Genomic DNA, 24999 nt, shown 5'->3' with positions numbered 1-24999 from the left:
GTGCCGTCAAAGAGGGGGCACCAGGTGCAGCTGCCAGCCCCTGGGAGCACACGGGCAGCTGAGCAGAGGGCAGTGGGAGCCCGCCCACACCATTCGCCTGCCCCAAGAGCAGGGGACATACAGCAAGCCTGCCGCCCCGTCAGTGTGCCGCCCCAGACAGCAAGCTGGCTGCCCCTGCGCATGACGGGGCTGGCCACGGCAGCGTGGGTGGCTGGGAGGCCGCCCGCGCCATTCACCTGCCCCAGAGGACAGAAGGCCTGCAGCAAGCTGGCCGCCCCCCTCAGTGGTGCAGGCAAACGGCATGGGCAGCCTCCCAGCCACCCACACCGCTGCCGCCAGCTCCGCAGTGTGCCAGGGCAGCTGGCTTGCTCTGCGGGGCGGTGCGCTCTGCCCTGTGTGATGATGCCCTGTGTACGTGCGATGCCGGACTTAGGTTGCCCTGGGCGCTGGCAACCCTAGATCCGGCCCTGATTGGTTATAAACTGAAAGTTCTGTCACTTGTATCAACACACACACAGCTGGAATGCTAGCAGTGGAACATTTTCTCATTAGGGGTGAGGCGATGGCATAGGCTTTTATGTAAAATGTCCTGGGTTCAATCTCAGCATGTGTAAATTTTGCGTGACTCAGCATGTGTAAGTTTTGCGTGCTCAAGCGAATGCAATTAAGATGGCGTATTTTTCCTTTTTGCAAAACTTTCACAACGTTTTTGCCATGCCGTTTATAAATTTATTCGAAATGAATAGCAGGATACAATTGCAAAGTAGATGTGGGAGCAGGTGCAGGGAGAAAATTGTAGGTGGTTAGAAACGAGAGCATGTATTATGATTTATGTCCCGTAAATGCCAATTCTTGTAATGATACATTACACTTGTCACTTTGCGCTTGCAAAAAGAAATCAAATGCAAATGAATAAATCTTTGTCGTGCTCTTTTGAAGTGCTGTAAACAGGTACAAGTAATTTACTTGTTGGTGGAGAGACTGACATTAGTTACAATGCTCTAGGGGAAAGCTGCAGATTTTAGAAAGTTCACGCAAATCTCACCCCCTCCTCAGGTTTCTTTCCTTCCTGCCATTCATTTCTTGCAAATCTTCCTCAGGGTTCTCTTCTTCCTTCCATCCATTCAGAAATAACAACCATGTTATATCCTAGGCACAGACAAAGCCAGGTTTGCACATTCGGGCAGTGGTAACTCCCTCAAAGATTGCACACGTATGCAATACTTGCTATTACATTATTTGTTGTATTCATGCTATATTTTTTTCTTCTAAAAATGGACGGAGAGGCCCTTTTAGGATTGCTTGTGCAAAACAATCCTAAATATTGACATCAGGGATAGACATTGGTATGCAGAAACATATGACAGTAAATTAAGCCAAACTGGGGAAAAACTGGCTTAAAAGCTGGCTTGAGGACTAAACATGATCGAGGAAGGCTGCTTGTTGACAACAGTTAAGAGTCGGTTAAAGAGAAAAGGCAGGTTTTTGCCCCAGGATAACCTCATGCTAATCAACCCTTCCAGTGAACTAGAAAAAAAGACTAAAGGAAATACTTGAAGGAAGGAAGTCACTTTAATTGTTGCTGTAAATGTGTGCAGATAAGCAATCTCCCTATAAATCTCTGCATATTTTAAAAATGGTGCTGTTTCAACATCTCTCAGCTTCTTATATTAGTTAGGTTGCAAAAAGTCCAGTATTAGTGTAATCGTGCCATTAGGTACAAAGCAGGTGCTTGAAAATTCTGTTTCACAGAACCATTGATAGGATCAGCTCATCTTATAAGAAGAAGAGGGCTGCAGTGGGAATGGAGGTTTGCTGTTGCCTTCGTATTCTGCTTCTGGACTTCCTGGAAGCATGTAGTTTGCCACTGTGAGAAACATGTAAGGGAAATCTATCTATCTATCTATCTATCTATCTATCTATCTATCTATCTATCTATCTATCTATCTATCTATCTATCTATCTATCTATCTCATCCGTCCGTCCATGTAGCAATTTCCCCCTGGCCAGTTTGGGGTCCTGGAGGGTTTTTTAACCATCTTCTATGCCTGGAGCAGGGGTCACTGGGTGTATGGAGAGGGGAGGTAGTTGTGAATTTCCTGCACTGTTCAGGGAGTTGAACTAGATGACCTTAGAAGGTCCTTTCCAACCCTATGATTTGATGATTCTGTGATTTAGGGGATAGAAAAACTCAAGCTAACTGTGAGTTGCTTTCATTTAGACCACATATTTCCAAACTGCTGAAAGAATCTGCCCTTCTAGCTCTTCCAAATCAGGGGACGTTGCCCAGCCATCTTGAGTTATTAGCATAATAAAAGTTTGATCTGCCAGGTGTGCAGGTTATGGGAAAACGCTTTTTAATGCCAAAATTGATGTCCTCCCCCCCGTAAGTTCGCACCTATGTTCAGTAGTTGCAATGGTCATGCTTCAAGTTAAAAGAAGCAGTCAGTACCACCCAAGTTTGAGATGAATCAGCAAGTATATGAATTTATTTAAAAAAACTGGGTCAACTCATCCATCTGCGGTGATGTCAGGAATCAAGTTGCAATTATCCATTGGCCTTTTGAGTCCCATTCAAGGAAAGACATAGAAATCCCCTTCCCTTCATGCACAGCAATTTTCTAGAGAGAAGAATTTTTTTTTCCTCCGCCTAGTTTTTACCTCTTGTGTTTATTAATCACAACTGGTAACCTCCATAATTTCATTCCGGATTGACAAGTGCCCATCTCAGGTGCTGCTGAAAAAGAGCTTTCTTCCAAGCTTACAAACTGTATGGCAGAGCAACAAGATGTTGACAGCCAGTGGATTTTCCTTTGGGCCTAATTATGACATAGACACATGTCATCTGGTTCAGTATGGCACACACACCTGAGGGCACATGACATTTCCAAGAAAAGACAGCTGTTCTTTCCTCTGGGACACTCCCATGCTTCAAGTGGATAGTCAGTGACACAGATGGAGCAGCACATTCTGATGCTGTCCTGGTCACAGTCCACCATGATGGGTTGGAGTAACCTTTACATGTAAACATTGGATGTCCATCTCTGTCTTCTTAAATAGGGTTACCAACCTCCAGAAAGAGGTTGGTAATCCTACAGAGACCAGGGTCCATTTGGAGGAAACGGCAGATTTAGAGGGTGAACTCTATGGTACACTAGAGAATCTACGAGAATTCCAGGTTTGGGTCAAAGGGCCTGCCTAATCTAAGGGCCAAGCTACAAGTGACAAATGACACTTGAATGGCAAGTGTATTTCTCCCTGTTCACTTGCCTTCCACTTGCGCTCCACTCAATCCACTTGCCGTTCAAGTATCATTCGTTACTTGTAGCTTGGCCCTAAGATAGCATGGTGATCAGGTTGGATCACAGGATCCATAAGCAGAAAGCATGGATAGCCATGGGTCTACTTGGCTCTCCCCCAGCAGCCATTTCCAACTTTGAAAAAGTTTATTCCCAAGATCATGGAACTCATGCAGAGGAATTGCCATGTGGGTCAACAGCAACTTGGTGGAGATGGGAAAGGGGTGAAACTGCTTCTTTCTGCATCTTCTGCCAGTGGATATTCCTCCATATGATTCCTGTGACCCTGGGAATGTACTTTCCCAGTGTTGGAAGTGGCTGCTAGGGGTACAGAGACCCAAGACAATTGGGGCTTCTTTGTAATCTTCGTAAGGTCCTTGTGCTATTTAACCTTGTGCCTGGATGAAATACCTCCTAGGAACTAGATCCAGAGGAGTTAGCCATGTTAGTCTATAGTTGCAAAATAGTAAAGAGTCCAGTACTAGCACCTTTAAGACTAACCAACTTTATTGTAGCATAAGCTTTTGAGAACCACAGCTCTCTTTGTCATCTCCATGCATGCATCTGGCAAAGGCGGCTATGGTTCTCGAAAGCTTATGCTACAATAAAGTTGGTCAGTCTTAAAGGTGCTAGTACTGGACTCTTTACTATTTTGCTTCTAGGAACTCTTAATTCTTTTTTGCTTTGAATTCCATTATGAAAGAAAAGGGGGATGTCGATGAAATAAATGGTTGCAATCCATCAGATGACCCTCTTTTCATGTCACCTTTTGATATCACTTACCCTGGACAGAAAATGGTGAAGATCTGATTCACGAAGGGAATGGGACAGCGTTCCAAAAGAATGCATGAGCGGATTCCAGAGGGCAGGTGAGCTCTTCCCTGACCCTGAGGTTTATTTTGACCGGGCCAGGAACCAAAATGACAGTTCATTACTGTAATCAGTGCAATGCTGGAGGCTTCGAGTCCCATCCTTTGAAATTTATTATCAATGCTAGAGGTCAGACAGGCACAACCTTCTATTTTCTGTTGCTTTGCTAAGAACCCTTTCCTAGGCAACGTGAAAGCTCATGGTATAGGCCCTGGTTGTTGTTGGTTTTTAATGTCAGTTGCCCTCTTATGCCTCTTAAGGGAGGACTCTAGCCAAGGAAGTTAAACACTGTCCTTTTAGTCCACTGTCCTTTTCGTCCAGGAGAGGAAAATGTAATCCAGATTCCCCAAATGTGGACACATGGGCATAAGAAGATGCCTTATACTGAATCACAACATCGGTCCATCAAGGTCAGGAAGGATTATCTACTCTGTCTGTCAGCAGCTCTCCAGGGTCTCAGAAAGAAGTCTTTCACATCACCTACGACCTGATACTTTTAAACGGGAGATGCAATGCAGAGGCTCTACCACTAAGACACAGCCCCTCCCCAGCTGAGAAAAAGACCATTTATAGAGAGCAAAACTCTAATGCTTGATCTTGCAAGCTCTCCCAGGGCCAAGCTACAAGTGATGAATGACACTTGAACGGCAAGTGTATTCCTCCCTGTTCACTTGCCCTCCACTCAATCCACTTGCTGTTCAAGTGTCATTCGTCATGTGTAGCTTGGCCCCCAGTCTCCTGGTTGTCTAGCCTTTTAAACCCTAACAGAGATATGTCTTCTTTCTTCTTCTTTTTTTAAGTATAAAAATTTATTTTAAAAGAAAAGATATGACAGAAGAAAGTGCATAAAAATAAACTTCTACAAACAGTTCATTGAGATTAATTTGAGACTTAGGGCCAAACTACAAGTGACGAATGACACTTGAACGGCAAGTATATTCCTCCCTGTTCACTTGCCCTCCATTTGCTCTCCACTCGATCCACCTGCCATTCAAGTGTCATCCATCACTTGTAGCTTGTCCCTCATACTAACTTATACAAACAGTACATTTAAGATTCGTTTACAACTTAAACAAGCACAACATTTGAAATTGGATTAGACTGATAAAAAATACAATCAATTTTTTTTTAATAACAGAACTTAAGTATGTAATAGATCCAGAGGAGTTAGCCGTGTTAGTCTGTAGTAGCAAAATCAAAAAGAGTCCAGTAGCACCTTTAAGACTAACCAACTTTATTGTAGCATAAGCTTTTGAGAATCAAGTTCTCTTCGTCAGATGCATGGTACAGAAACTGGTCAAATATAGAAGAGGAGTGGGGAGGAGGGGAGAAGAGAGAAGATGCAGTTAGGGGGGGAGAGGGAGGCTGCAACCAAAACATTCCTTTGCTAGTAAAGGTAAACATCTCCTTTCAGTGTGAGGCTTCAAAGGAGTTTGCCGTGTTAGTTTGCAGACGTAAAACAGCTAGACCATCCAATTCCTATGTAGTATAAGCCTTCGATAACCACAGCTCTCCCCGTCAGATGCATCTGACAAAGAGAACTGTGGGCCTGGCGTGGGCTTTCCGGGACCACAGTTCTCTTTGTCAGATGCATCTGACGGGGAGAGCTGTGGTTATCGAAGGCTTATACTACATAGGAATTGGATGGTCTAGCTGTTTTACGGCTGCAAACTAACACGGCAAACTCCTTTGAAGCCTCACACTGAAAGGAGATGTTTACCTTTACTAGCAAAGGAATGTTTTGGTTGCAGCCTCCCTCTCCCCCCCTAACTGCATCTTCTCTCTTCTCCCCTCCTCCCCACTCCTCTTCTATATTTGACCAGTTTCTGTACCATGCATCTGACGAAGAGAACTTGATTCTCGAAAGCTTATGCTACAATAAAATTGGTTAGTCTTAAAGGCGCTACTGGACTCTTTTTAAGTATGTAATAGCTCTCCTTCCCTCTCCTTGGTTGCTTATACAAACGTTAATATCAATATTAAATTAATATTTGTAAAATATTAACATTGAAAGTTTGTAAAATATTAAATTAATATTTTGATTAATCATTTCTCTGTGTTTTATCTTCTTATCTTTGTACTGAGTTATCTTAATAAATCTTAGTTCTGTCTTAAGGAGTCAAAGAAATCCTTCCCTTTCCCCCAAAATTCAGCTATTGGTCTATTACGTACATAAGTAGTTAATTTGGCCATTGATGCATATTCAGAAACCTCATCGATCCACTCTGACACCTCAGGGGAGACATCGGATTTCTGTCTCTCTGCATACAGCACTCTTGCTGCTGTCACCATGTAATGAAAAGGTCTCCCTGTAAGCCTATTGATTTTTATGCAGTGTTATTGACGTGGGGGGATCACTGAGCCCTGTTTTTTGTACACGCTTCCTTTCATGAACCTTCCTAAAACGTTCACGTGACTTCACCTTGCCTCAGGCACAGGGCTTTTCAGTGGGATCACTTTGGTTGACACATCGAGTTATTACTTGCAAGTGTGAATTGACTGTAATGAAAAATTACAGAGCAATCCTATATATATTTTCATTCAGATGTAAATTCCACTTTGTTCAATGAGGCTGACTTCCAGGTGAATCTGCATAGGACTGCCTCCATATGCCCCCTGGAGCTGTGGGTATAGTTTACTTGGTCATGAGAAACTCTTCCAGGATAACCTACAGAGACATTGTGTCATTCAGCTGGGTAGCCATGTGGTCTACAACAGACTGATAGATTCAGCAGGCCTGAAAGCATCATCTAACCATTTCCCCCTACCTGTTTCCATGTTGTCTCTACCTAACTTTGACAGTGGCTCAGTTACTCATATATCATGTAGAGCGCCTAGTACAATTCAGCTTTTATTGAAAATCAAGTACTTGAAACTCCACTTCTGAGTCACTTTCATTACAAGAACCACAGTTTTTTAACATTATGGCTTTAAAACAAGAACATTAAAAATTGTCTTGATGGATCAGACTAAAGATCAGCTAGTCTGTTGTTATCCGCCCTGACCCTGTTTGCGGGGAGGGCGGAATACAAATACGATAAAAATAAATATATAAAAAAATAGTCCAGCATCTTGTTTCCAAAAGAGAGAACTAGGGCACGAAGGACCATGTTTAGCTATGATAGATAAATACTAGGGGTGTGCATCTAGACTTTTTTCTTGTAGTTTCATATCCGAGGCTGTTGAGTAAAATGTTTAACATGATTGGGTAGTTTTCCATTGGGGCGTTACTGTGACTGGGTCAAAATTAGTCAGGTTTTTTTTTTCTGTTCTCATGAATTTCATGCCCATTCTTTTCAATGGGGAAGGGGAGATGGGACTGACTGGATGCTCTGGGGCAGATGTTTTTACCCTTAATGACACCAAAATAGCAAAGAACACAGTCCTTCTGCTAATCTAAAGAACCCCTAAATTTCAAGCAGATTGAACAAATGGTTTTGGGGGGAGGATCGATTTTACAGACCCCAAATTAGGACTCTCTCTGCACAGCTGCACTAAGTAGAAATTCCTAAATGGCCATCAAGCAGCAGCCAGCCAACAGAAGAGCTTCAGCCAGTCATCAGAATTAAAAAGAAACAAAGACCTGTCCTCATTCATTTCTGTTAGATTGACTGGCAATAAAAATGTTTTACCTTTCCACAGAAAGAGAATGGCAGTTCTTTTTGAGATTGGCTGGGAGTGCTCTTTGCTCCTCCATTGCAATAATCTAATTGGAAGGGAGAAATTCAGTACAGATTCACAGTGAAATGCAAGCCGGAACTCAATGCCCCCCCCGCCCCCCCAGCTCTCATAAAGAAGGAGTTTTGTGACTATCTAGCAGATACGACTAGTGCTTCCATTCTAGAGAGTCACAAGTAAGACCTGGAAAATGCTCGTGGTTTTCATTAAACTAACCCCTAACAATTATTGTTCATACTTCTCACGTATTTGTCTAATAATTTTTCGATGACATTTCCACGGCAATGAGATACATAAGGAATCAATAAGCTTATGCAGTAACCAAAGGCCAGCGTGGACTTATTTTCCTTATCTCAGTTCTACATGTCCTTTGATATTCTTTTGCATTAAATTCCATGCGGGTAAATATTTTTCCATCTTGGTGCAAAAGTAATGATTTGTTCCTGTAGGTCCTACCATATGATTGCTATTTTTCTATCCTCCCCCGCTTCCCCTCTGTGGATGTTGATTTGTGCTACTGTTCTGCTTCCAGATGATCAGAACAATTTACTCTGCTCTACTCCACCAATTTATGTTGAAGGAATAGCTCTTTGAGGACTTTCTATTTGTTCACCACTTTTTATTTTATGTACAAAAAGAAGCTAATGCTTTGTTCTGTCACTAGATGTCAGTATTGCAGTATCTTGTCTTAGGAAGGCTAATGCTTTGTTCTGTCACTAGATGTCAGTATTGCAGTATCTTGTCTTAGGAAGGCTAATGCTTTGTTCTGTCACTAGATGTCAGTATTGCAGTATCTTGTCTTAGGAAGGCTAATGCTTTGTTCTGTCACTAGGTGTTAGTATTGCAGTTTCTTGTTTTAGGAAAGCTAATGCTATATTCTGTCCTCAGAAGACTAATGATATGTTCTGTCACTGGATGTCATTATTTGCTGCTTCTTACTTTTAACACAAATACTCAGCATCGCTATACTCTCTTAAAATCCATCCCTCCAATTTTAAAAAAATCAAAACAGAAACCATCCTTCCCCAATATCTGTTCTCAGACACAGGAAGATAAGTCCATACTAGTTGTATAGATTTTCCTTGAGGCTCTCATATAGTAAAAAATGCCTCTATTTGATTGCACAGACATTTGTGACCTGGCACATCTACCAACAGAGTTACAGGGACCCTCTCATGGTTCCTAGACATTGTCAGATTGTTGTGGCTATATCCATGAACAGAATGAGTGAAATCCGATGTCTTCTTCACAATTGCCAGCATACACGTAACGGAGGAAAGCTGAAGCCACATTGTACAGAGCTGGTTTTGACTGTGTGAATCTCTCCTTAGACTTGCAGTTCCATCACTTCTTTTCTTATGATGGAATGTAGCAATAGCTACAACAACATCAGTGTCTTGCAGTATGTCACTGTAGTGTTTTCCAGCCTAGTCTGCTTATACAGCCAGTGGGTTGGTAGAGTCTTGAGGTGATAGTACAGATTGTACCATTTCAGGCTACAGGTGAGGGTACCATTTTTATTGATCCACTGTGTTAACAAAAATATGCATCCCAGCAAGTCCCTAGCACATCAGAGGGAGAGGTGAGCTGGAAATTTTGCTCCTTGCTTACCATTTTTCTACATACAGGAAATTTCATGTACAGGAACATTGAAAATATGATTCCCATACCTGCAATCTTAAGTGTTGCAGTCCATTTTTCCACTTTAGAACTCTACCACTTATGTAGACCAGGTCTCACACAGGTAGCTATTAAGGTTCCCAGGTAATTGCTGGTGGTGGACAATTTCTCAGCGATTGCCCACCAAGTGCTGGCAATTGGCAGGAGGAGGCAGATCCCTGAAGATTGTCCACTGTCAACTAGCAGGCTGGGGAAATGGACACATGTATGCTCCTCTGCACTAGATGAGGACATCATTTCTGGTGTGATCGGAAGTGATAGCGTCACGTGAGGGCCAGAATTGGCCCCGAACATGGCAACAACATTAAAGAATTAGTCCTAGCATGATGGCTTTGCTTTCAGTCACATTGGAAGTGACATAATTGAAGTGTGCCATCGGAACACCTGTGCATTGATACGTACACGTAAGGAGGGGGCCGGTAAGTGTCCATGCCCCTCCTGTGTCTCCCCACCCCCACTTCTGCCAGTTTCCAGTAAGGACCTGACAATTCTAGCAGCTGTGCCAATCTATGTTACGACTGGGTGATCTGTTGTGATCTTACAGAGAGAAGGGAAAAAAGTTTGTGTGAGACAGGATGCTAGGCGCATGTATGCAGTTTATTAGAAATACAGAAGAGGCTTGGAGGTCTTGATAAGAAGAAAAATGTAGCACAGTCATTACACCTGTGTAACTATAGAAAGCACAGGAGGACTACAACCAGAATTCATATGGAACAGTAATGCATGCATTGAACTGTGGGCAAAGCATATAAAATCCTTGGATTACTGTAATTTAAGCAGAAACAGATTTTTTTTTAAAAAAAAACATTTTTACAAAGGTTTTGAATGTTATTTGAATAACTCACTTTTTCGTGGCTGAAAATCCCCTCATGCCACCCAAATCTGAGCACTGATAAATGCATACAGACATAACATTGATGCACCCCCAGAGGTTCTCTTCCTCCCCAAAATCTTGAAAATTCACTGTGGACTGAAAAGTTGGATTTTCAACCTGAGTTTCTGTCATGTGGGACTCTAAATGCCAATCTCCTCCTAACTTTGTTACACATGTAGCTGTAACAACTCTAATTTATTCCAAAGGGTATTCTAGCTTGTTTTGGTGTGAGGCATACACATGAGTTGACAACAGCTAAATATTAGAATATATCTCTGAATTTAATTCTGGGTGCAAAGAGAGCAAGAGAGAAATGTCTTTTTTGCAAGCCCACCCTGGACAGTTAATGCATTGCCTCCCTATCTGAAATGCTTTCCTGGGCCCTGGGGAACAAGGGGGTGGGGGTCTGGATTCAAATGCTGTGAGGTCCTGATCTAGACAGTTCAAGAACACCCAGGGGGAAAGAGGGAAAATCAGAAAACGGAAGATGGGGGTGTGTTGAACAGCCAATATCGTTCCCAAAGCCATTTGAACTCATGCAACCCACAAGAAATCATTGTGGCAAAAACATCTCCAACCACAAAATGCACTTGGGGATGGCTGTTTCTCTAGCTACCAGCCATGAATTGAATGATTCGTGCAACTGTGATACAGGTGGGATCACTGGGCCACTAACTGGGCTTTAATGGATATATTTTCTGGTAGAACTCACTGATGTGACATGCACACTTCTGGCACCAACGTTGCCTTCACCTCGGGAACTGAGAACAGCTCCTACCATGCCTGCAGGTCCAGACCCAACAGGGCTGTGCTTCCCAATCCCCGATTTTCCCATATTGCTAGTCCCTGCTACTGCATGATGAATTCCACCTACACCGTGATGCACATTCGCGCAACTGCTATCTCCAGACTTGCCTGAGCTGTGTCTTCCACCTCCAGAGGTCACCACATGCTTGGTGGAGACAGTGGAGGAATAGCCACCACTCGTGGGACTAAAACCACCTCCACTGCCTACACCCGGGCCATGTCCGATCCCCTGACCTACGGATGCTGCCCTGCCTACTGAGTTAACTGCAGTTCTGGAGCCCATGGTGTGGACACATCCTGCACTCGCATTAGTGAACCCTTCAGCCATTCCGCCATAAACCCCAACACCATGGTCTGCTCCTCTCCCTACTGCACCATACGCCATTCCAGCTCCAATTCCAGGTCCGCATTCGCCAACTGGGTATCCTCCACTCATCACAGCTGCAGGGAAAGCAAACCAAAGAGGTTTTTGTAACTTTGGTGGCAGATTTGAGGGTGGGGGTACAAAAGCCAAGCCCCCAATTCCACCATGATGCTTAATTTTTTTTTAAATGTCCATTTTGGATATACTTACCTACACTTACAGGGTTTCCTGTGCATATCCTGTTAGGAAAGAAAAGCCAAACAGATCCATTTTTATGAAACTGTAAGTAGTAGTTCATATGTACTTTTGATCATGAAAAAGGACAATCCAGAGAGCTGAATGAGACCACAAGTTTCTTATCTGAGCCATTGGATAAAAGACCCCTGATTCTAAATGACAGAAGCAGTCTCTGAGCCTGCTTGGTGTGGGGACGGCGAAATATAGATAAACAAATAAACAAATAAATAATTGTGCATACTGATTGCACGTCTGATTGCACGTACAGCCACACCTAAGAATCTGATAGATATGTCACTTCTAATATGTTATAAGACAGAGATGAGATGGGGGCTATCAGGGGCCAACTACCTCTTGGTACCTCCTCTCCCATAACCGCCTCTTGCAGTTTCCATTACAAAATTTCTTGTTATCATGGTCAACTTAGAGCCAAGCTACAAGTGACGAATTACACTTGCCTGGCAAGTGAACAGACTCACGTGTATTCCTCCCTGTTCACTTGCGCTCCACTTATGCTCCATGTGATCATGTGGAGCACAAGTGAATGGCAAATGAACAGGGAGGAATACACGTGAATCTGTTCACTTGCCAGGCAAGTGTAATTCGTCACTTGTAGCTTGGCTCTTAGTATCTTGACAGTGCAATCTTATGCAAAGCTACTTCAATCTAACCCCATTGATTTTGATGAGGATAGATTGGAGTTGCTGCATAGGATAGAATCATAGAATCATAGGGTTGGAAAGGACCTCTAGAGTCATCTAGTCCAACCCTCTGCACAATGCAGGAAATTCACAATTCCCCCCACTCGACTGCCCCAGTGACCCCTGCTCCATGCCCAGAAGATGGCAAAATACCTCCAGGACCCCTAGCCAAACTGGCCTGTGGAAAATTGCTACCTGACCCCACGGTGGTAGCAATTTTCCACAGGCCAGTTTGGCTAGGGATCCTGGATAGCATTGTGCGTTTGATTATTTTCCTCTTCCCTTTCCTAATGTGTCTATAAGATGCCTTCTGCATTGCAGATCATTATTTTAAATTGCAAACTGCTTTCTGTTGGGACAGAAAGGTGATTTGTACATGAAATCAAACAGATAGTCGAATTTTGCCATGCACCTAATCTAAGGTACAAATGGGCTGCTGGCATCATTCAGATAATTCTTCTTTGGTCCTAAGGAAATGCAAAAGGTAGTGGTGGAAACTGAAGCTCTGCCCCCGCAAAGTTGCTGCTTTGGCTTCTAAAGAGGTCACCAACCCTTCCAAGCCTATCGTCACATCCATGAGGCTTAGACCATCGAAAACAGACTGGATTTCATGACTTTGAATGTTGTGCCTCGTACTAATACATTATACTTTTGTGCAAAACCATAGAATACACCCAGGCTTGGATCCTCAAACAAGTGGAGTATTGCTACAGGAAGGCAACTTCCCACCTTGCCCTCTTATGCTCTGTGCCCCCACCCCAGCTTGGTTTCTATGGATCAGTGGACTCGAAGGAACAGAATTGGGGGGAAGGGTGTCTGTAGCAAGAAAGAGAAATCGGCAAAGATCCCCTTTCCCTTCTTCGCAGAAGAAAACATTGTTCTATCAGAGGAGCTGAGTCCCTGTATTGATGGAATAACAGTACAAGATCCAAGCTCTAGTATTACAGTGCAATCCTAAGTAGTGTTATGCCCTTCTAAACCCATTGGCTTCAATGCACTTAGGAGGGTGTAACTCTATTCAGGATTGCATTGATAGGATCAATGATTCCCTACTCTTTCTCTGAATCTACCATGTCACCATTTCCCTCCCCTGGTTTCTATTCTATACATCGCTTTCCCCTTTGAGCATTGTTTCTGTCCAAGTGTCCGTGTATTTACACATGGACCCCACCTGCTTTCCTCTCCTTCCAGCAACGCTCTGTAGGTAGCAATCTCGATATCCAGGGCCATCTTAGTGTTTAGCAGTTCTTGGCAATCACGGAGCAGGCAAGCCAATTTATCCTTGGCCTGCTGGTAGGCCGTCTGCAGTTCGGCATGCTTACTCCGGGCATCTTTCAGGGCAATGTCACCGCGATGCTCAGCATCACAGATTGCGGCCTGCAAACTGGCAACCTGGGAAAAGATCAAAAAGAGAGCCAGTCATGAAGATGGGGCTGGTGGGACATCATGTTATGCTGCAAATGTAGCTGCTGCCCAATAAAAAAGCTACAACCAGCAAGGGAAACTCCACCCACTAGAGGAATATCGCATATACAGAAATGTTATAATAAATCATATGTACATATATTTATGAAGTGACAAGTGCATAAAGTGATAGCAGTAATTGTAATATACGTATACAATGTCATCCAATACATCCAATCCACATAATAAATGCAATAAATACAGTAAGTAACACCAATTTCAGAACACATTCATGGATGCCTGTGTATGGCCATTAGTCCAAAGCAAGAATAAAGCAAGAATAACTTTTCTTTCCTTCTCTTGCAGAGACACCAGAATGAAGTCTTAAGGTGACAAACACCATCCTTGGAAGACAGACAGACCAACTTTCCACTTCGAAAATAACGTTCTTTATGATCTTTCTACAGGTCAGATACTGCAAACTGGGCCCAAAGAGACCCCACTCACCCGACGAGCAGACAGCCCATTTAACTCATTTCATATTAATAACTTTTTCAAGGGTGGAAAAGATATTCAACAACTCTTATCCTGATGGAAAGACTCCACACTTAGTGTTTTTTTAAGCAACAAACTCTCAATTGACATCCATTTCTCATGAATTGATGGCTGTCAACTGAGAGTTTGCTACTTAAGAAAAAACTAAACAGTAGGTGTGGAGTCTTTCAATCAGGATGACAGTTAAGTATGCTCATGCACAATGGTTAACCTTCCCTATGGGTGAGCAATTTTGACGTTTCGAATGATCCAGTCACTTCTAAATAGAGATGGGCACGAATCAAAATACGAACACAAAATAGGCACGAACCAGGCCAGTTCGTGGTTCGCAAACCAGCGGTTCATCAGATCCCATTTCTGATGAACTGCCACGAACTTTAGGCTGGTTCATTTGGTTTGCTTTTTGGTTTGTCACTGCAGACAGCCTGGTGCCAATCAATCAGTTTCCTAGGCAACATGGGATGGACTTCCTGCAGTCCTGCTGACCCGGAATTGACCTTCTGCTGACACAGAAGTGATGATTTTCTAACCTGGATTTGACATTTTCATGAACTGAATGAACCGGTTCACGAACCAGAGGCAGGTTCCTGAAAGTTTGTGGATCGTGAAATTTGACAAACCATGAACCACATGGTTCATTTTTTCCCCAGTTCGTGCCCATCTCTACTCCTAAACCAGACAGAAAGTAAGTCATGCTAGAGCATTAAATCATTGCAGAGATGTAGCATGCATCCTCATCTGGGTGGTTGAGAAAAGCCTTGGATTATTTATCTCTTGTGGCACACTAGCCATTCTTTCATCGCTTGGGAATTTACTGTATTAAACCTTTGTATATCATAGCTTATGACCTACAGTTTTGCCATGAGAAGAGCCCATTCAGGGGGCTGTAGGAAAACAAGATTTACCCTACCTGTTTCTTGGCAGTTTCAGTATCACTATGCAGTCTCTGGAGTACTCGGTTCAGCTCCATAATCTCATGATGGTTACATTTAAGTTCTTCATTGTATTTGCCCCGATGATTCTGAATCTCTGCAATCTATTAAGTGACAAAAATAAAAGATCACTGACTCCCAAACATGTTAATTATTTTATTGACAAAGACCAACATTTATAAACACATAGCTTTGACTTTTTACAAAATTTATGTATTTCTTCTCCACTGAAATGGAATGGTGCTTAATTGAGTGCGTTTTGATTACCTGGATTTAACTGGCATAATCTATTCAGTGGGATTGAAAATTTTTAAAATGATGCGGTATAAATAAAAATATCGTTGAAGACTTATGTTAGCCACAACAAACATGGCAGTCTTCGGCTCATTAAGGAGCTTTGCTTATTCTTGAATAAATCACAAGTCTCTTTTTTTTGCCATGGCTAAATCAGACCAACACAGCTTCTACCCCCCAGGAGTCCCTGTCATTATAATCAGTGATGTCACACTCAGAGGGCATTGTCCAATAGAGGCCTGTGACACTGCTGTAGTCACATAGAGGGTGATACCTCTTATCACAATGGCCTACCACTCCACTGAGCAAAGTTTGAGGTCTTCTTCCAGCTTAAGGAGGCTTCCTCTAATTTAAGAGGCTTTTCCATCAGAGGAAGAGCCATGTAGGTTGGAGGAGGGCTTCCTAGGCCTTTCTGGTGAAGAAATCATATCCTCTCAATAGCAGTATATTGATTACTACAAAAATATGATTCCCCCTCCCAAAGTATTTCCTGGAGGGTAGGCTTTGGATCCCATCCAACAAATACAGTGCAATTGTATATATTCACAGGATAAACTCAATCTCTGGAGAAGATGAAAGTATGGATCATTTCTGTTTAAAAACAGGCCTTCTGATCCTCAAAGGAAATACCTTATTATGGTAAAAGGCTTCGGCTTCTTGTTTGCTGGTCTGAGCGATATTCTGATACCAAGCTTCTACGTTATTTAGGATAAGGTCCATGTCCAAGTCTCGGGTATTGTCCATTTTCAGAATCACGGAAGTGTCACAGATTTGGTGGTCTAACTGAGCAAACTCCTGCAAAACACAGTAAATCTTCATTGTTAGGCCCTACATGGCTGACATGTGTCTTTGAACTAACATAAGTATAATTTCTCTCAGCAAATTTTATAGGTAAAGTTCAAATGAAAGGTAGACTAAAAGGTAGACTAAAAGGGCCAACCATTGGGCTACTCAAATTTCAAATTTTTATTATGATAAATTTTGGGTTGAGGCATTGGAGTAATAATGACAAGCACTTTTCAAAACCTTTCCAAGGACAATTGTTGTGGGGAATAACTTCCAACCTAAATAAATACATAGTGGGATGTATCCTTCCACTCTGAATGAAACATGAAGCTTTCCTGTCTTCCTCTCTGGGAGGGGCCTGTTGGGTGATCCACCAGCCTCAACCACCTAAGCCTGGAGGAACATCTCCATCTTATAAATCGAATGTTGTTGTTGTTATTGTTATTATTATTGTTGTTGTTGTTGTTGTTACAGGCCCGGTGAAGCGATAACAAGTCCTGCTTAGACTGGGCCTCCACAGACAGAGAGTTCCACCAGGTAGGTGCCAGGTCCAAAAAGGCCCTGTTTCTTGAAGGACAAATTTCCTGCTCAGTTCATGTAACCTTACCTCTGCAAAGACACATCTCAGGGCTTCCAATTCTTGTGCCAGCACATCTACTTTAGCTTCCAGCTCTTCCTTGGTGAGGAACACAGAATCCACATCCTGGGGACCAAGAGTGACAGACAGCGAGTTAGAAAATGGATTTTTAAGAAGACAGGTGGCGAATTTTTCAACAGATAGACTTAATTCTTTCTATCTCGGTCTTTTTTTCATTCTTTTATAAAACAGAAGCTACAATATGCTGCAGGCAGATTTTTACTTTTCATACTCCAATGTGAAAGAAGTTAGCTCAGCTGCAGTCTGGTCTCATGCGTATTACTTAGAAGTTGGTTCCAGTGGAATCTATGAAGCTTATTCGTTACTGAACATTCACAGGAGGCAAGCCCCATTAGCCAGTAAGACTTCCAGATTGGCTATTCCTTCTCTCATACAAATACTGTGATTCTCACTTCTTCCAGAACTGCTATATCCTTATTTCTTGTTTTACTTCCACTTTTTTATTGAAAGAATACTCATTAGGCAACTTCACTTGTGTCTCATGCGAAACGTGTTGAAAATATTTTGAATGACTAGTTGGTCAAATGAAAAATTAGTCTCTGATCTTGAGTCCTTTGAACAATCTGAAGCTTATCATAAAAAAAGATACAACCCAAGCTGTAAATTTTTTTTAAAAGTCTGTATCAATGAATATGACCTACATCATGTTATTATGGCCAAATAGACTATCCATAACTCACAAGACTATTTATTATATCTGGAGCATCGGGAAACTTGCTACAGAAATCCTCTTTGGTAGATATGACCACCATTTGTAAATTTCATTGAATGAATTGTGATTGATGGATAGAAATACATCATTTTTTTCTTGGCTGTAATAAGATTGAAATGGCCACCTGATGCTCCTAAATTAAGGAAGCTGTTGCCACCTTCATTTGCTTCAGAGAAGGCCATTCTACACATACATTTGTCTGCATGCCCCGTGCTGCCCTCTCCATTGAAGTGCATGCGGAAACTGTTCTGCAGGCAGGACTTCCATTCAACTGTTACATTTGCCCTGGTTTTGTTCTGTATTTTCCAGTCCACAGCCTTACCTTTTTGAGCACCACAAACTCATTCTCTGCAGATGTGCGCCTGTTTACTTCCTCCTCATATCTGTTTCGAAAAGAGAGGGAGTGAACCATAATCAATTCAATGGTCTTCTCTTGATGACCAAGAAATCAAAACAGAAAGCAGTTCATGTTGACAAGCTTTGACCAAGTCATTGTTCCTACCATAAACATGTGGCTTTGTAAAAAAGATAGAAATAGCACGGTTGGATTGAACCTGAGGAGAAATATCATTTTGTTTCATTTTTTGCAGCAGCACTGGGTACCCCTTTCCATCTAGTGAACTCTTTTCAAGGTAAGCATTGAAATGCGCTGAGAAAGTCCATTTCTGCATGTCCTTATAGAGATGGCCCACTCACAGAATGCTAGTGGCTTTCCCACAGGAATCCAGACAGGTCCATTTGCAAAACAATTGCGGACTGTTTGGTTTCCGTTTTTTCGGCGCCTTTTCTGGAAGTACGGTCCAAGAGAAGCACCAAAAAATGGAAAAGAAACAGCCTGTAATTGTTTTGCAAACAGAGACGTCTGGATTCCTGGGGAAATCTGCCAGCATTCTGTGAGTGGGCCTTCCCTATAAGGATGTGTGGAAACAGCCAAAGTTCACCCCTGCAGAGTCAAGCAAATTGGGGATACAGTAGGCTGCAATCAATGCCTTTGTTTATTCTTAGTAATACTGATAGCCTATCTGATTGGCTACTTAGTATGATGACATCGTCCAGCTCACCACATGACCCCTAATTATGAGAATCTCTCCTGTGATTGAACAAAGAAGAAAAGGACACAGTAAATTGAGGAATGACATATGCATTTATTTAAAAGATTTATAAGTCTTTCTGGCAGGTACCTGGAAAGTGCTGTCATGGACACAGCAGTAGCCAGGAGGATCACAATGGCAACAAACCAGCACAGATTATTTAGAGAATTGAATTTTTCATTAAATATTTTGCTTTATGCGCCTAACTATGCAAGAAGGCAGGGGATATATATACTAAGTAAACAAGCAAACAAAAGCTTTTTTTGTGCCTCCAAATTAAAATGGATGAACATTCAGTATAGATGCAGTGCGCCTCTATCAGACTATCTTTAGCTCTCTTAAAAACTACTGGCTGTCTCCAGTCTATGGTTGCCACTTATATGCTGGTTCTTAGAGTGGGGTGCAAGGAATATCCCATCATCCTCTTCTGTGCACCATTGAAGGGGGAGGGGAAAGGTGATGGGACCTTGACATGGAAGTGATGGGAGAGGGGATGGAGTGGCTGGGGCTGCCGCTACAGAACCATGCTGGTGAGTAGCTGCCAGCATGTAATGTCATCATCCAGCACTCATGCCAGGTTCCATTAGCCGCTTAATAGCATCAAGCCTGCACGGCGCTACAACCAGGGCTACACGTGCCACTGCCTGCTGCTAAGGGTGCCGCATAACCCTTCAGTGGTGCACAGTGGCGGAGGCTGGAATATTCTACACCATGAGCCTTTACATGGTGAAAGGTCAGCTGTCAAGGGTAATGGTGGTGGGAGGAGAACTTGTTGTAGTGGGATTTGTGGGGGTGGGTGGCTCGGCTGACTGCCAAGCTTTCTTCCCCTTGGTTGGTTTACTTACTTTGACCGGTATTCCTCTACTAGTTCCTGCATGTTCTTCTGTTCATGTTGCAGTTTCCCTCTCTCGTTCAAGACACACTCCAGCTGTTTTTTAAGTGTAGCGAGGAAGTTCTCATAGTAGGCTTCAATGTTCTTCCTTGAAGGTTGGACACATTGTTGGAGCAGCTCCCATTTGGTTGTGAGCACCTTGTTCTGTTGTTCCAGAGATCGGACCTGAAAGGCAAAGACGACTACTCCAGGAATGCTTTAACGATAGCGAGTTTGTCAACATAGACCCATTTCTCATTGCATCAGGCATAGTGCAATTCAGCAGTATCTGAAATGTCACTCTAGCACGTGTTTCAAAAAGGCATGCTCTAAAATCTGTGTGTTGTTGAAGCTCTAATTGGCTGTTATCTTAGATTTGTAATCTCTCTCAAGGTGGCTCCCGATTCTTTTAATGGTCATAGCTTAGGGACATTTCAGATGCTAGGCAGCAACAAACCTGAGAGAATTGCTTGTGCTGCAGCCAAAGCACCCAGACGTGTGCAAATATGTGTGTTTCCAAGTGTTTTTTTAGGTGTATACTTAAAAAAATTAGGCATACCGCTGATAATTGATGTATGTGCAGTGACTCTTAAATCTAGCTTCTAGTGAACGTGTGTATTCTGTACATAATACAGAATGAAGTGCAAGACAGGCACATTTTTCTGTTTGCAGGGAATGTATTACAGAGGGAACGTTCAGAAGTATTCTCCCCCTCATTTCAAGTGATGTGCATCTCAGCAATCCCACACCCTCAGAGCCAACCTACAAGTGACGCCTTACACAAGTTGGACACTTGTCAGCTTACCTCAAGTTTTGATGGGAAATGTAGGCGTCCTGGTCTTGCAGCTTGGCTCTCCATTACAGCTGCAAGACCAGGATGCCTACATTTCCCATCAAAACTTGAGGCAAGCTGACAAGTGTCCAACCTGTGTAAGGCGTCACTTGTAGCTTGGCTCTCAGTTCTAGTGCCTGTGCAAACCAGGTTCAGTATGCTTCTTTGGGGGTAGACAGTAAAGAAAAAAAATATTCCCACAAACTCCAGGGCTCCTCTGTATGTGAGATGTAAACATTCAGAAAAGGGTTGTCAACTTTGAGTTGGGAAATTCCTAAAGATTTGAGGGTGGATCCAGAGGAGGGCAGAATTTGGGGAGGGGCTGAACCTCAGTGGGGTATAATGCCATAAAGTCCACCCTCCAAAGCAGCCATTTTTTCCAGGGGAACTGATCTCTGTAGTCTGAAGATCGGGTATAATTCCAGGAGATCTCCAGGTCTCACCTGGAAGTTGGTAACTGTAGAAGAATGCCTCTGATACAGAGTTCTATGTACGGCTGCTCCAGGAAAAACATTTTCTGCACTGAGAGAAATGGAGAGTTCTATATGCCCACCCTCTTGTTCCTGAGTTTCATGATACACCTTTGATTCAAAACAGTTTCTGCCATATTTTCTCCACATTTGGAATGAAACGGCATCTATGGAGGCTCTATTGAATTGCTGATTCTGGTTGAAAACTGCCATTAAAAAATCCTGCAGATTGATTGTTCCTAGTTTGGGAGAGGGGTCTAACATGGGGTTTTCTAATGAGAGAATTTTATTTGTATTTTTCTGTAAACTGCTTTGAGCCTAAAGTTTTGTGCAAAATGTGATATATAATATTTAAATAAATAGATATATTGGTTGCAAAGAAACAGTGTAAAAAAGGCCTAAAATGGAGGTAAAATGGCATACAATATATACATAGGATAAAAAAGCCAGCATGGTGTAGCGGCTGGAGTATAGGACTAGGACCTACGAGATCCAAGTTCAAATCTTCACTCTGCCATATTTATTTTATTTATTTATATTGTACTTGTATTCTGCCCTCCATGCAAGCAGGCTCAGGGTGGATAACAACATTAAGAACATTTAAAACATTCCATATTAAAACATTTAAAAGCATCATACAAAAATATCATTAAAATACCATAAAAATACCATTAAAATATCATAAAAATACCATAAAATATCATAAAAATATCATAAAAAATAGAAGCTTGTAGGTGACCTTTGGCCAGTGTGAAGGGATTTTTATACCCCCTTAGGTAAAATCTCGTTCTGAGCGTACATTCAAAGCTGACAGCACACAAAGCATATAAACACGGAAGAAAGCCTTGCTCCAGTGTCAAGATTCATCCTCTGAGATATCCTGCTCATCAGATGGGTCTCTGGTAGATGAGAAGGGTCACTGAGCAAAGTATAAACATTTTCTTGTTTTGATAAGTAAGATTTTAACCTTGAATGAATTCCTTCCCAAGAGTATAGCAGATATATGGCTCCAGCTTCTCAAATATTTGTATAATTCATTTGTCACTCAAGCTTGTCAGATGTCATGTTCTCTGGGAAATGTGTCATTCTGCGTCATTCTGACCAGGTGTTTATACTGACCTTTTGATCTTTTATTCTGTAAACAACTGGTATTAGAGTATATAAGGCATTCAAATGTAACTGGTCCTTACACATTTCTGTCTGAAATGGTGATATGTCATGGGATTATTCTGTAAACAATAAACCCATATTTCTTTATATATCACTGCTTTTGGTGTGTGAAGTTATTGGCTGAACAGGGGAGGGTTGAATTAAAACACAGAGTACTCTAAAATTAATCCCCCTTCAGCCAGTCACACACACTCAGCCTAAGCTACCTCACAGGGCTGTTGTAAGAATTAATTGGATGAGGCAGAGAACTATGTATACTGCTTTGAGTCCCTAATAAGGAGAAAGGTGGAATATAAATGAAGTAAAATAAAACACATTTTAAAAGAAATGGATATAATTGTATATAAGAGAAAGAAAAGAAAGATGGGAACCCCAGTAATGACAGATGGGTGAAGCAAAAAGGCTTGCAAGAAATAAAATAAAAAAGGAACAAAAAGCATATTTGTATACTACTATTTGAGAATGCAGAGGTGGCCCTCACTTGAAGAAACTGTATGGTGGGGAGAAGGAATGAATGACAGAATGATTCCTGAATAATGACCAGATTCAAGTCCTGCCCTTCAGTGAAAGACCTTAAACAATCAGCTCTATCCCTATCTGCAGCAGAGGCATAATAAATATGGTCTCCTTTAAAGCGCCATCAAAATATCAGGAAAGAGAAAAAGAGCTCTGGACCCTACAGTGTAATATAAATGCTAAGGGCAAGGTTGCAGGAAGAGATTTTAGAAGTGCGCTTCAATGTTGTGTTTTAACTGAGGGAGCATTGTGACTGAAATGCACACAGGTTGTGGTGGGCTTAGGGACATTACTGAGGTTTAGGAGATGGAAGGCTCAGGGCCAAGCTACACATGACGAATGACACTTGAACGGCAAGTGGATTGAGTGGAAGGCAAGTGAACAGGGAGAAATACACTTGCTGTTCAAGTGTCATTCGTCATGTGTAGCTTGGCCCTTAGAGAGCATCATGGCAGATGGCAGCAAGACCTGAGCGGGAGAGAGAGAGAGAGAGAGAGAGAAAGGAAGGAAGGAAGGAAGGAAGGAAGGAAGGAAGGAAGGAAGGAAGGAAGGAACCACACCGAAAGGAAGCTGGGAGGAAGCACAGTCTACATTTACATCTTCCATACTCGTAGCAAGTAAGACAAGAAAGTTGGATAATGCCCATGCTCTCACCTTGTCGATGAAGCAAGCAAACTGGTTGTTGAGTGTCTTCATCTCCTCTTTTTCATGCGCTCGTGCTTTTTGCTCTTCCGGATCGACTCCAACAGAAATGGGCCTTAGGAGACGCTCGTCAATACTGACCCGTCGGATCCCTTCGCCTCTGCCTGGTACACCACCCATCCTACCATAGCCTCCTCCAAAGCCTCCATAGCCACCCACCATCCCCATGCTCTGTGTGCTCATGCCACCATACGGATGTCCTCCATAGCCTGAACTGTAAGCGATTCTTCGGCTTCCGCTACCATAATTATTGAGGCTCATGCTGGTATAGCTGCCAGCTCCGCATTGCCTTCCAACCGGCTGGCACACACTGCCACGACCACCACCTAGGCCACCCATGACAGAAACAGAAGAAAAAGACCTTTGTCCACCAAGGTACCGCGGACCGGCACACACATTCATGGTAGCTTTGGGTTAAGTTAAGCAAGCTGTATTAGTGAAGCAGTTGGAACGAGGTGAAGAGCAAAGGGTGGAAAGAGGAATTCCTTTGATTTGAAAACAGGTGCTTCTCTCTTATATATGGTTCGAGAGCTGCATGAGGTGCAGAAAAATTAAATGAAACAGCATGGGTTTGGTTTGCCTGGCAGCTAGAAATGGTTTCTCCAGAGCAACCTGTGCTCCAGAGCAAACGCTTATCGTATACAAAATAGCGTGGAATTAAAAAAACTTGCTTTGCTTGCAGGCTCTGCTCAGAGAGAGGCCTTTGTCTAAATTAATCTGCTTCCTCAATGTGTAATTATCTTTCAGCAAAATGCTTCAAATGGCTTGTTCCCAGGTGAGTTTCACTTACAGCTTCACCCCATTCTTATTTTTAATTATGGAAAGGAAAATTCCAAAGAGTCTTAGTGTTAATGAGGAACTTTTTTTTTTCAGGGTATCATTTTTTCTCCTTGAATCTAGGAGTGGACAGAGGTTATAGATTGCTTGGAGAGTTGTCACTGAAATTGCGCTCAAAGCACAATTGGAAATGAATTGATGGGCACCTCCCTAAGAAGAAACTACCTGCGAAAACCACAACAAGCACTCTCAGTAAAGCCAGTGGAAGTTCTTATGGGTTTTGGGAGGAGCATGTCTACAAAATCATGAGTTTTTATGAGATTTTGAAACAAAATGTGGCGGTTTCTCCTCAGAGGGAAGTCAAACGAATTTTAAGAAGATAACCAATATTTCTTAGGCGGGCTTCTCCAGGGCTTTTTTTCTGGGAAAAGAGGTGGTGGAACACTCAAGAGGGAAATGAGGAAGAAACACACGGAATTCTTTGAAACAATGTTATTTTCAAGTGCTATTGCCAAGTATTTTCAAGAGGTGCCAGAACTCCATTCCACCGCGTTCCCACTGAGAAGAAGCCCTGGGCTTCTCACATTTCTTTCTGGAACTGTAAAAAAGAAAAAAATCTATCATAGGAGAGAGCCTTTCTAATCCTAATTGTTTCTAAATGTTTGAACTAGAGATGGGCCCGAACCAGGAAAATTCCGAACCATGCGGTTCATAGTTCT

General features: G+C 42.5%; 1 protein-coding gene across 1 annotated transcript; it reads right to left on the bottom strand.

Annotated features, from left to right (window-relative positions):
* Window positions 1-11083: 11083 nt before the first annotated feature.
* Window positions 11084-23905, bottom strand: LOC129346417 (keratin, type II cytoskeletal cochleal-like). The gene is made up of 9 exons (XM_055003769.1): window positions 23456-23905; window positions 19788-19999; window positions 18174-18234; window positions 17089-17184; window positions 16326-16490; window positions 15380-15505; window positions 13682-13902; window positions 11783-11811; window positions 11084-11649 (listed from the first exon to the last, which is right to left on the bottom strand). Exons 1-9 carry the CDS (start codon window positions 23903-23905, stop codon window positions 11084-11086), a joined length of 1926 nt encoding a protein of 641 aa, XP_054859744.1.
* Between the last annotated feature and the right edge of the window lie 1094 nt (window positions 23906-24999).

This window comes from Eublepharis macularius, chromosome 19 (assembly GCF_028583425.1).
Source record: "Eublepharis macularius isolate TG4126 chromosome 19, MPM_Emac_v1.0, whole genome shotgun sequence".
Taxonomy (NCBI): Eukaryota; Metazoa; Chordata; class Lepidosauria; order Squamata; family Eublepharidae; genus Eublepharis; species Eublepharis macularius.
This window is presented reverse-complemented; position numbering and strand designations above follow the sequence as displayed.

Excerpts from the sequence above, each read along its gene's own strand:
- LOC129346417 (XM_055003769.1), bottom strand. The coding sequence starts at position 23,905 with ATGAATGTGTGTGCCGGTCCGCGGTACCTTGGTGGACAAAGGTCTTTT. Across the intron at positions 20,000-23,455 it reads TTGCTTGCTTCATCGACAAG|GTCCGATCTCTGGAACAACA; the intron begins GTGAGAGCATGG and ends TTTGCCTTTCAG. Across the intron at positions 11,812-13,681 it reads CTGGAAGGAGAGGAAAGCAG|GATATGCACAGGAAACCCTG; the intron begins GTGGGGTCCATG and ends CTTTCCTAACAG.